The sequence below is a fragment of the Onychostruthus taczanowskii genome, unplaced genomic scaffold, assembly GCF_017590055.1.
Source record: "Onychostruthus taczanowskii isolate IOZ18803 unplaced genomic scaffold, ASM1759005v1 scaffold35, whole genome shotgun sequence".
NCBI classification, from domain to species: Eukaryota; Metazoa; Chordata; class Aves; order Passeriformes; family Passeridae; genus Onychostruthus; species Onychostruthus taczanowskii.
Genome location: NW_024500905.1, coordinates 2,613,004 through 2,626,259, shown reverse-complemented (window position 1 = coordinate 2,626,259; position 13,256 = coordinate 2,613,004). Strand labels below are relative to the sequence as shown.

Below are 13,256 nucleotides of genomic sequence, written 5' to 3'. Positions count from 1 at the left end.
GAAATTGATTTTAGGCTGAGTTTGTACTCAGCCTCTGACATGGGAAGGGGACTGCTGCTGCGTGCAGGTCACAGGCACCAGGCAAGGCCTGGTGGGTACGCAGCATTCCCAGTGTTTTGTGCCTCCTCTGTTTATGAGTTTCTCTATCCCATTAAAGGACCTTTATGGGAGGAGGATGTACTGGAAAGGTTAAGGAGACACCGGAAATAGCAAGTTAATATTTCCTGGCATCTGTGTAATATGTAAGAGGTTAGCAGGCTGTCTGCTCCCTCTGTGCCCACCCAAATCCTGGCTTCCAGATTCCTCAACACTTCTGAGAGCCGCTCACTTGGGACTGAGTCACCTCACCTCACTTCAGTCAGCAGAGAGGGACTGGCATCTCTTAATCCATCCTAATATAATTGGGATGGATCTCAATGCCTCTTGTCCTGCAGTTACCATCCTCTCTACTGCTTTTACAGGGGGCCTAGATGAGTAGTTTAGAAACAACACACTGAAACAAGGCAAGATGAATTTTAATGTTCTCTGCTTGCTTGCCAGCACTCTGTGTGAGAGGAACTGTCTCATTTTAGAAAGATGAAAAGTGGGAATAATGTCTCCTGAAATGTATTTATCTTCCTTGTAATTTTGACTCTGTGTGATTTTAGAGTAAACAGGGGAGAAGTTTGCTTGCTTTTTTATAAAGCTGAAATATTGACTCATAGAAGAACTTCTACAGGTGTTGAAAAGACTAATTAAATAGTGCTTACTGTATTCTGGGCTATATGCAGGTGCAAAATGACATTATCTCTTCCCTTAAATCATAAATGAGAGGAGAAAGCAAAAAGCAGGGGAGTCAGTAGGAAAATAAACAGCATATTTCTTCTGTTTATTTACATAATTTCTAAGGAGCATAGTAAGAAAGCTACTAGGTGATTCAGTGTATTGAAATACACATCTCAGACTCCAAAACATTTCTAATTTAATTGTGCTTTCTATGAATATGTGTTTAGACCTTTCATTCTGGTCAATGCAGGGGACAAATGAAATTTATCATCACTTGTCACGAGTGAGTGAGATTCCAGAAGAATATGGAACAGGCTGCAGTGCATTCTTATTGATCTTTCTCGCTGTATTTTTTGTGAGATCTTTTTTCACAGAGACATTTCTTGAAGGAGTTTTATAATCCTTTTTGATGTATACAATCCTATCAAGCATTCAAGGCAGAAAATACTTTTGTACTGAACCTGTCAGTTTTTTTCCCTAATATTCGACCTGCATGTGGAATAAAAAAACCTCTTCTTCCCTCTGCAAAGTGAATTGAAGGCTAGCAATACACACATGGTGTTGGTAAAATTATCATAAAAAGTCAAAAAGTGGTATTAAGTATGCATACACAAAAAAACATACAATGACAGTTGATTAAAAAAGTCTTTTTTGCTAGAAGCAAATTTATCACCATCTTTTTCCAGTAGGATACCGTAGTCTACCGTAGTCTACAAGATCATTTCTGAGGACAGATTATTATAGCAGAATAACAAAACATGAATATTAATATTGTAGATGGCACTTAATTTACTAATGGAAAGTCTGAGGATAAATTGTGAAGACTCCTTTGAAAGGATGAATCACGTGTATTTTTTGAGCAATGTTCAACCTTTGAGAAACAAAACACGGATAAAGTGTGAACATGAAAAAGAACTGCACTGGAATGAAAATTAAGGGATAAGCAATCTGCTTATGAATAGGACAAAGAGATTTATCTGGCTTAGCTGAGAATTGTGTATTTTCAAAGGGAAATTTAAATAATTTTGTAATGGGGATCTATTTTTCTGTAGTGCAGTTGAAGAAATGGCATAATAAGTATTTTTCTGTCCCATTTAATTGCACGCTTCCATAGTGACAGGAAAATTAATATAAGAGAATTAAAATAAACAAGTGCACTTTAATACACACAGTCTTTTGGTACTTACAATGAGTCTGTTGATATGAACTTGCTGAGGTAACAGTCCCAGTGCTGCTGCCACTCCTTGGCGAAATATCCGAAGCAATGTGATATTCAGCTTGTTTACATCCATTTGCAGTGTCTGAAAAACAAAATCAGTTCAAATGAACTCCTTGTCCAAGACATTTAATTCTCAAGATGACTGATCTCTGGGGCTTTTCACTTATTTCACTAAAAATTGTTGTTGGGTTTTTTTTCCTGGGACAATAATCTGTGTAATCTATGTGCATCACAATATATAATAGGTCCACAGGTACATTTCAGTACCTTAAATACTATTCTTTAGAAAAGTACCACCTTTGCCCAAGTACACTCAGAATGGGTTCCAGATGTTTTTGGCTTAATTCCTTGGAAAAGTCACAGTGTTAAAGATAACACAATTACTACCTTAGAAACGAAAGTTAAGCATTAAACATCAATGCATCCTTAAAGAATGAGAGGTTGAGTTTCCACAATGAAGATTCCTTTGGAATATTGTCTTAGCATATCTGCCTGAAGGTGAAGAATGAGTCACACATAGAGAAGTCATACAACTTTAATTTTGATTAGCAGTTTCTGAGATCAGAAATGAAACATTCTGGATACATTCCCCATGTTTGAATTTCCTAAAGCTTCCTCATCCAAGTCACAGGATGAGACAAACTATAGCACTGAAGCATTTTCTTTCCCTGTGTTAGAATTATAGTGAAATTTAGAAGCTTCCTCAAGTTCCAATCCTTTTTGTGAAGTCACTGGAATTTTACCCAAGAAATAATTTAAGCTCAAATATTCTGTGTCCAAGAAGACCCAGATATTGTGTCTTCACATGATAACTGATAGACAGTACTTTCCTGTGGTACTTTAGGGTCTGCGTCTTTGTTTTTACATCCCTTTTGCAGACAATGTAGTGGAGAAGAGAGGAAAGATGACTATGTCAGATGGCCACAGGATTACAATGCTTCTGGCAACTTCTGACTTACTAAATTCTGCCCGAGCCAGTTGACTCAAGATAAGAAAGATTTTTATTTTAAATTTCCTATTTAGAGCCATGAGCCAGCTTCCTGCTTTGAAGAACTAAGCAGGTATTCTTCCTTCCTAACCTGAGCTGCATAAAGAGAATTAAGTATCCATGGGTAAGATATCACACTGGGAATATGCTTATGGTTCAGAAATAAAGGAAATATTTATCTCAAAGAAAAGCAACATCACACATTTGGAGTGCTGTTCTTTATCAGTATTTATAAGCTATAATGTAAAAACATAAAATATTTGCTTTCCTTTTTCACTATCGATTCTATTTTTCTGTCAGTACTGAGTGGTTTTCTTTCTTTTCTTCCCTTTTTCTCATTTATTTTACACTGCTGGGATTGTTGGGTCTTAAGGCATGAGATCGGCTCTTACCACACAACTGAGCTTTAATTCAGTTGGAAGTATTACAAGATTCTTCCACTTAAAATACACTTTCTACCCTGGCATTTTCAAAATGCAAAATCTTCTCTTAGCTTCTTCTTGGATTTGACATCCACAGTGGTTACAAAACTGCTCCACCTTTATCACTGAAATAGAGAGATGTCTTGAGAGGGGACATGTGGAGGTCTAACAGATGTGAGCACTTTTTCTTCTGTACCTCAGACTGACTCATGGAACACCTGACAAGAATTGGTTTGGAGCTTTGAAGCTGTGACTACACTGAGACAGCCTGGTCTGAAGGTCTTGAGTAAATAAAAAAGGGAGTTGCTCCTGAAATAGAAAGACTGTCATGAGGGTCCCTGGAGATATGTTAGGATGGCATAAAGTGTCCAAGCTCGTGACCCTGAGTTATGGGGTTAATAATAACTGTTGTTACTGAGCAAAATTAGCAGGCATAAAATCAAAATACATTCATTTAAACATACTTGAGCCAGGTATCATAACACATTAATAGAGATATTCTTAAATAGTGTGTTAAAACCTCACTGATAAAGACACGGAAATGAAACAGCCAGAAAAAATATCTAGCTTCAGAGGAAATAGAAGACCTTAAAAAGCCTATAAAAAGGTAATAAATTCTCATAGATTTAGCATGCTGAGATTGTGGTTCATCATATCTAGGGACAGTAAAATGCGGTGAAACTCCATTATCTTCAGGAGAGTCACATTCCGCCTAGCAGGGCTGAATTTGGTTCACTGTGCTCTTTAACAAATATTGACCCATGGCTGCAGCGTGTGAGTGTCTCTGCAACAGCTACATTGTCCTTTGTGGTCCTGGGGGAAGCCTGAAGACCCAGCTCTCTGTCAGTCTGGCATCAGCCTGCTTAAAAATATCACCTGGCCTTGCACATAGAGATTACAGGACCCTTTTAGAAAATTCCTAAGAAATTGGCCCTTAAGCCTTATCTCAGGATGTATCTTCTGCAGCTATAAAGATTTGCTATAAAGATTTTTTTTTTTTTTTTTGACTTTTCATCCCAAAAAAAGCCCAAGAAATATCTAAGGAAGAAGCATCTCACACTGATTACAAGAACCTTGCTTTGCTGTTCACTGAAAGGATCTGTTTCTCCTTTTCTGCTGTCAGTGTGAATCTTAGCTCCTTGGCAATTATAGCAAAAAATTAAGTAAGAGAATTACAGGTCACCTTTTTCTACTTCAGACAGCACAAGGGAATGCATTTGACTCTTCCTGTCAAAAGGAAAAGCAAGCAATCCAGAATCTGTCACTTTAGGAATTTCTAACTCAATCAGTGAAAGGTAATGTACATAAATGCTTGATGGAATCCCAAGAGCACTTACTTTAGAGCGAGAAGAACATCACAGATATGCTCTGTGCTCTCTATTATCCCTTTTTTGGTATTGTATTCATAAAAGCTTAAAGCAGCAGTGGACTAGATTGGAGATGTATCAATTCATCACACTGTGGCCAACTCTGGGCGCTTACAGTAAATGACAGGAACAGGGCAAGATTACAGTTTTTTCCCAAGATGACAGCTAATTTATGTCTATTCAGCATAGGCATCAGGTCTCCTCAATAACAACAAGGTTACCAGACTGGTCTGGAATGAAGGCAACACTTGGGGGCATTATATTCTTGGCTCTGGCATGTGCCTCCTGAAGGTGACTGAAATTTAAGTCTGACCTGAGGGTCTGGTGTGAAATTGCCTTTCTGCAAATCCTTAAGTATAACAATTTTTTGTTGAGAAAAGTTAGTCTGAGAAAAAAAGAAAAAGAAAAAGAAAAGAAAGAATATAGAAAAGAGAAAGGAAAAAAAGGTCCTAAATGTTCTATAAAAAATTTTCAAAATGTTATTAATATTTAAATATTTTAATATTATTGTGTCATTCTGATGGCATGCCTAGATACCGTTTTGACTATAGTCCACAAAGGTAAGAGATTAGGTCAGGAAACTGCTAATGGATGAAGTACAAATGCAATAATACCTGTACTTAGACAAACAATATGATGTGTCATTATTAAGATAATCACTCGTACAATGGAAAGCTGACAAGCCATTTACGGGTTACAATTACAAAAATTAAATCCAAGAGTACTAATACCACCTGCAAAAAAAAGTGAAATTAACCTCTGTAAAATAATCCATCAAAATAAATAAAACAAAGCGTTAACATAGATACACAAGTTATGTCTTACTGTGCTCCTCTAGCTGCTCCTTTTGCTTTGGAAAAGAAAGGGCTGAAACACCCCAGTAAGACAGCACCAATCCTTTACCTTTGCTCGTCTGCAGTGTTTATCATGGATTGCAACCACCTCCCCAAGGAGGTTATAATTTTGAATCAGCTGCCTCTGTTGGCAATAGCGACTTGTTGAGCCCAGAGGCGAACACCCCGGACGGCTCATTTTCCTGAGCAATTACCACCTGGATATTGCAACTGTGGCGACGGTTTCTAGGTTCCTCTGATCCAAGTAGAAAAGGTAGTTTGAACTGAAGGAGTTTTCTGCTTGTAGTGGAAAACTTGGGAAGACAGTTCCAGAAAGGGACACTCAGCATAGAAGTCCACCAAAGATCATTCACAACTGACACCCTACAGGGGCTTTTTAATAAAGATCTTCATGTTAAAGGGACAAAAAAAAAATCTCTAACATGAATGGAATGTGTGACACAGAGTCTGAAATAATATTTTTAGGATATTACAAGAACCTTAATTTTCCAGGTCAGGTTCTGCTTCTTAAGAAAAATTCAGAGAAGCACCTCCTTCTTACATTTTCCTTATCATCAATTTTATCCTTTCTGCAATGAGCTTCAATATACTTCAATATACTGAGCTTCCATTGCTATGCACTGTTGCTCCCCTCAAGACTCCTTCTGATCCTACCACCACAGATGTTTTCTCAAACCTCCAGCTAAACTGATGATAAAGAACAAAAATAACCAAAGATAAAGTAGATTAAAGGTGAAAGTATACATCTTAAAAACACTTTTATGAAGAAAGATGAAAACTAAATCAACAAATTACATATGCTAGGAATTTTACATATTTTACAATTCAGGGCCACTGGGTAGTGAGTTCTATTTTGTGCTAAAACAAAAATAAAAATAAACACACTTATTTAGTTAAGCCAAACAAGTGAGAGAGTTCAGAAAAGAGTTTTCATACCTGTCTGTACTCCAGTTATTTATATATGGTTTTAAAAATTGAACAAAAATGCTATAAAATGGAAAGGTGTTCTGCACTAAAGCAAATATTGCACTGTGGCCAAGCTGTGGGTTGCTCTATCTGAGCATCCTGATCTGCTGCCTGCACGGTTCATCAGTGCCACAGTGTTTCATCCTGTCAACCTCATCAGACAGCCTCAGCTGAACAAAAAAACAAAGATGTATTTATCGGGAGGGAAGCTGAAAATGCTGCAGATTTATTTGTACAGGTTTGGTGCAAGACTACCACAAATATATTTTAAAAAAAAGTGAAAATACCTGCATTTTCTTTCTTTTTCTCCCCCTAAATACATTAAATTTTCCTTCCTGTCACTGTTCAATATTTGAGATTGCAGCTGCACTGGGCATCAGGTGAGCCCCTTTGGCTGGCTCAGGTGCCTAACACACACCCACAGAAGATTTTGGCTTTCGAAAATTATGAGTCATGTGTCACAACAAGTTTAGTGTCTCAGGTAGTCCATGAATCACATGGGAGGCAGTACATCCCTAGCCAGAATTATGCAACTACAGCAATGCATTTTGCCAAGTGCCACTCCAAGGGAACTTTGCCCTGAGCCATACTGGCATCTGAGGTGCTTTCACTCCTCTCCCATTCACCTCTCCCACTACCATATGATTTTCTCCAAGAGGAAAGACCTGCCCTTTTATGAGGTCCACATTAAACTTTGAATTATGCCTGTAAACTAAAATAAAATTCTCATGAGTATAAAATAAATTATTCTTAGTGATTAATTAAAGTAGCTTCATATTTCTGTGTATCAGCAGTTGTCTGCAGTGACCTACTCAAACTTTCATATGTAACATATTTGTGCTAAAACTCAATATGACTAGAAATATCAGTCTTGGTACATTTAAATACTTCCAATGTCAGGGGAGCAATTATTGAATAAAGTATAGTGAAAATCACCAGGAACAGTAGGAAAATTACAAGCATACACTTGAGTTTATAAGAATCAGTGAAAAGCAATGAGAAACACTCTCGACCTGGAACATGCTTCTGTTGAGGAGACACTAAGACTGCAGAATATGAAAATCTGCCAAACAATCCCAAATATCATATGTAGACTGCAAAAATATAAGCGCTTGTCCAAATAGTATTTGGGTGATAAGAAAATAGAGCTCTAAGTTGGTTCTGTATAAGTATTAGGAAAAAAGTGATAGGAATAGGTTACTTTGCTTCAAGTCCTGATTAGTCCAGGGAAGTTTAGTATATTTGTATGTTGCTTTTCAAGATGTGACAATGTAAAACTTCACTCATATTTTTTGCAAGGAAAAAAACCCAACCCACATATGTTATGAAAAATCTTTGTTTAAAGTAAGCACACTATTTCCTGGAATTATGCATTTCTCATATAGTATTAAATAGCATTTTTGGCTCTTGATCAATTTTTCACGAAAGCATATACATTTAAATATTTATGCACATTATGAGTTCCGTGGAATAAATCAAAGACAGAAGTAACACTGATGAGAAATATAGGTTAATTCAATTAGTCCAGATAGCTGTATGGTCTCCCCTCAAAATGATTTTCAAGTGAATGTTAATTAAAATATGAGAAAGTGAAAATGTATGGATCAAAGCAATCTCTTCCACACTGTGATTAAGTTGCAGAAGCCAAAGACTGAATATGAGGTAAGAATAGGGCTGAATGCTTATATGGACATTGAAAGTCACAAATGTCCCTGGAAACTCTACAGAAGACATAGTACAAGCCTTGTCATGCAGCTGGTTATCATACTCTGCAGAAACTAAGATGAACCCTAGTGCTACAAGAGAAGAATGTTCTCAGTCTGCTGTTGCAAGGTTTGAGTGCTGCCCACCATCCTGGGCTAGAAACTGAGTTTCATTCTAGTCCTGTTTGCACAGGTAGGTACCAGCTGAAGATGATCCTAGAGACTGCTGTATCACAGAGGCTGAAGACACCATACCAGCTGTTGAGGTGATGCCAGGGCACTCCACTAGCATCCACTGCTCAGACTGGCAAAACTTTCCTGGAGGTGGGTGCATGATATGACTAAACTGGTTTGCCTCAGCTGCGTGACAGATTTGCATTTCTTTTTCCAGGGAGAAGAACTAATGTCTCAAATGAGATCAGCTGATTTGGGACTGATTTCATCAATTCTGTAGGAAGCATCAACATAAGAGTGAGAAATGTTCCATCTGTGAGGTCTGGCTCTTGGCCACAATTCCCTCGATTCCCCCACTGAGCTTACTTGCACTTGGGCAGTGAGTCAGTCAGCTACAGGAAGACTTTATGACCTTGATTGATGATTGAAGTGTACAAGAATGAAATTCAGCCCACTAAGGATAATGTTTGTTAATACCTGTCTTCAAGAGGTGCACTTTGATTTCCACCAGTCCTGTGTTTTGCATTAACCTCTGGGCTGGCAGTCTCTAAGAAAAGATAAGAGCCAGCTCTTCCAGTGTGGTGCCACAAGATAATGTGGATTGACTGATCCCATCTAATGAGAAGACACAGAATAGTTTTCTTTATTCCAAATGAAATCTCAAAAGGTCTATTATTTCATTCTCCTTGCTTCTGAGTTGTGTGGATCATTCCTGTACCACAATGTGAGGTAGTTGGTGGGGTGAGTCTGAAACCATGTGTTACACTGTCCTCACAATGCTCATTGTACTCAGTTCCCTTTACCTCTTGCCTATGGTGTCATTAATGCCTCAATCATTAAGCACATATTTGGAAGTCAGAAGGTATGTACAGGTTCCAAACACCAAATGCACTGCAGATTTTGGTAAACTACTGTTCCATAGCCCCTACAACTCAGTATGGGAATAACCTCATTCAAAGCCCAGTGAAGTTAATAGGACCTGTCCTGAGAAAGAGTGTTGCAGAATCCCATATCCTAAATGCCCAGGGGATGCATGCTTGTCATTGTTGAGGGGCTGTAGGAGAGGAGAAGGAAAAGTTATCTACTGTCCATGGGACACCAGTTTGATGCAGCTTCAGCATTAAATAACACCAAGACCAGCAGGTCTCTGTACTGTGGGAGCCCTTTGGAAAGGGAAGGGAGAAGAGCAGGAGGCTGCAGTAGCTGTCTTGTTCTTCATGACTAATTTTAAAAATTTGACAACTATTTTTAAAAACATTAAACTGGGAGTGCTTGTAATTACTGCCAATTGATTACTAGCATGGATGAGAGGCTGAAATGTTGCTATGCCTCTGGTCTTAGCAAGTCTGCCTCAGTTGTACTGCTTCAGTTCTATGCCTATAAATGGAAATAAGAGAATTTGACTCTTCTCAGGATTTTTTATATTTTAGTAAGATGGAGGTCAGATATGTAGAATACAGCTTTTCTGCTTCTTTCACAGACAATTTTAATGTTGCCCCCTAAAGTTACTTCCTGTCTTTTTTTTTAAATTAGGATCTGTGTACCTTCAAGGACTGGGAATTTCTTAATCACAAAGTATTTCAGTTTTCTTAAAATAACAGAAATTAACTTTGAAGTTAATTTCAAAGCTCTGATACTTTTCTAGGCTTTTTCCTGCATCCATCCACCTCTCTCATCCTTCCTCCCTTATGGCAGACAGTTGCAAAGGACAAGATGATGGAAAAGCACAAGACAATGCAGAGATTTAGAAATACAAAGAGAGTTGGAAGAGCTCAGCTGAACACTATTTCAACCTTTTTGTTCTTTGAGAGGCATGTATAATAAGCTCCATAAAATTGTCCTATCTGTCCTTATTCAATATTGGCAAAAAATTTTTTCCCTGCATTGCAAAAGAAATTCATGGTGCTATTATGTTCAGTACAACTTTTATGCACAGCATGATTGTACCAGTCACATCCTATTTCATCATCCCAAAGCCAGCTGTAATCCTCAGAGCAAACAGATCCTTTTGAGCCTGTTCAGCACAGCACTTTAGAATATGTTTGGTTTTTTTCTGCCAATTATTAAACTTCTAGATAAAGCCAGTGTAAAGTTCTAAATGCCAGAAACCCAGTATTGTTTCTTCTTGCTCTTTTTGTAAAACCCTTATTTCAGCTATTAATTCTGTCCAATTATTAAATCTCTAGGTAGAACCAGTGTAAAGTTCTAAATGCCAGAAAGCCAGTATTGTTTCTTGCTCTTTTTGTAAAACCATAATTTCAGCTATTTTTTTTCCTAAATGATTTTTAGTTACTGAAATTTGAATTCCCATTACAACTTTGTATAATGGTCCTCAATACAAAAGACAATCAAAATGCCTTCTAAAAAAATGGCAGACACAAACCCCCACCCCAAAACCATCCTTTTCTTTTTATCTTCAGATTTAAAATTTCATTTGTAGCAGGCATGGAAATAAACATACATATAAGCTTACAAACTATTGAAGAACAAAAATAGAAACATAAACAGCTACTTTCACATCTTTCTGGAACTGATGTGGCCAAAAGACTCCCACTGACTTACTCTTGTTCATAATCTTTCTCTCTGCTTTGAACATCAAAGATTTCAGTACTGCTGACATCATAGCTTTCTCATACATTTATTTTCAGAGACAATTTTTATTGCTAGTTTCAGATTAACAAAATCTACCTGAACTCAAACACAATGAGAAGGTTACAAAAAGAGGCAAATGCTTTCCCTTTTTTCTCATAGTCATAGTTCTCTGCAGCTCCTGGGCACAGGAAGAAGAAAATTTGAAATACACCTGGAGGGGAAAAAAAGAGTCTTGAAATACATTTGACTCAACTGGAACTGAGATATTGACATAAATGGCTGTTCTTATGAGATTCCGGAATAAGGCTCATGTCCCAGGGCAGTCTGGATTAATGGTCCAGCACAGCCAAGACTTTGAAAGTAAGAAGTGATTCCTTAGCCTTCAACTCTTGAGAGATCAGAATCCCATGTTCAGGAAACAAATTTCCAATAACAAGGGCTGTTTAGCATGATGCAATTCATCAGTACATTTTGGATCCTTATCAGCTTTCAGCCTTTTAGCCCAAAGAAGTCTGTTTATAGACATTATCATCACCATAATCACAAATTATTGAAATAAAGCTAGTATTGCTGATTTTACCCTTCCTACTTTAGCACTCCAAACCAACATGAACCAAGGACAGGCAATACAAGACAACCATGTAATTCCGGACTTATGTTCCTTTTACCATTTTGCACTTCAAAGAAAGTTAAGCAAAATGAAGCAAAACCCTTGGGGGCCTGCAATTTTTTCATAGATAAAACCTGAATTACTTTGGGTTTTATTCTGTCATGGAATCACGTGACTGATGGAATCATAAGACTGAACGCGTCACTTTGTCCCAAGTTTTAGCAAAACTATCACTGTAAGTTCAGAAAAAAGAAAGCAGATGAAAAGACAATCTCATGATTTTGGCAATTGTCTCAGGAATGTTGACTTTCTGAAGATGCTAATACTGAATGTATTTCACGAGCTTTTAGGTAAAAATTCCCTTTCCCATGATCAGCTGAGCAGACTGGATTTCTTCTTCTGTCTAGTACTAAAGAGAGGAGGAACAGGTGATGGGAAAACATCAACACCAAATCTTCAAAGATTTAAGGAGACTTTTACCTCAACAATTCCTATTAATGTTAATAACAATATTGTATTTTTGACTAGTAGGTTTCTGGCTTTGTTAATACTATGCATACACTGTGAACCAAATGTCCTAATACAGGACAAGATTTCAGACTCAACTATTAGAGAAAACGTTTTCTAAAATGGCTTTCAGGCTAATTTGGAGGACTTTTCTTTAGAAGGGACTCCACTTGTGAGGTCAAAATGAAGAAATGAGGTCAAATATGAAGAAGCTGTGCTGCCCTGTACTATTAGATGTTTACATCTCTAAAATGACAGTGAGACAGGGCTTAATTCATGGATCTTTTTTTTTTTAATCTCTCTTCTTTATATTCAGATCAGAAGACCATTCTGTGTTCATTTTTTTTCTTAAACAGGCAACACATCTGTCAAAGCCAAACTCAGATGTTTAGAATGAGAAAAATGCATTTTTTCCCTTTCATTTCTAGAACTGATCACCCTTAAAAGAGAATATTGAAAAGTATTTGCATATAGTCCACTCATTCTCACACATACACAAAAGCAAACTAATTCAGAATTCTTTCAGAGAGAAATAGCAGTTACAGATTTGAAGGTTTTTCTTTTCCCTTTTTCTTTTTCTTTTTCTTTTTCTTTTTCTTTTTCTTTTTCTTTTTCTTTTCTATATTCCTTCTTTCTAATATTCTTTAAACATACTAGCAATCTCCATGATTCCCCCAAGTGACCACAACCAGTGCCTTTTGTGTTGAGAGGTTCTGCTCCTCTGTATGAATGCGACAAGTGTAACTTTATGTACACTTCCTACCTCTTTCCTGCACTCTGGAAACCCAGGAGGTTCCCAGTGGTTCTGTGGCTGCTGTTCCATGTGGGCAGGAAGAGATGCCCATGAAGAAACACTCAACTTTTCAGATACTGAGTGTATGGCTCTGATCCAGAGCAATATCTGTTTTATACCTGTCTCAAATCAAAAGTCCTGCAAATGATGGCAAGAGGACTTCTATACTTCATTAAAAAACCGAGCAAATGGGACATCTACCTTATACCCAAGGAAAGAGACAACAATAGCATCTATACTTGTTAATAAAAGGCTGTATGCCTTCTATCTTGGTGGGTATACAGATAAATTTATGG

The 13,256-nt window shown here is 37.4% G+C and overlaps 1 protein-coding gene across 1 annotated transcript in view; it reads right to left on the bottom strand.

The window, feature by feature from the left end:
• Nucleotides 1-13,256, bottom strand: part of PTPRR (protein tyrosine phosphatase receptor type R) — a 126,100-nt gene that overhangs the window by 67,349 nt on the left and 45,495 nt on the right. Inside the window, exon 2 of the mRNA XM_041411249.1 lies at nucleotides 1,953-2,066. Coding sequence (XP_041267183.1) covers nucleotides 1,953-2,066 — 114 coding nt within the window. The remainder of the gene's footprint in view (nucleotides 1-1,952; nucleotides 2,067-13,256) is intronic.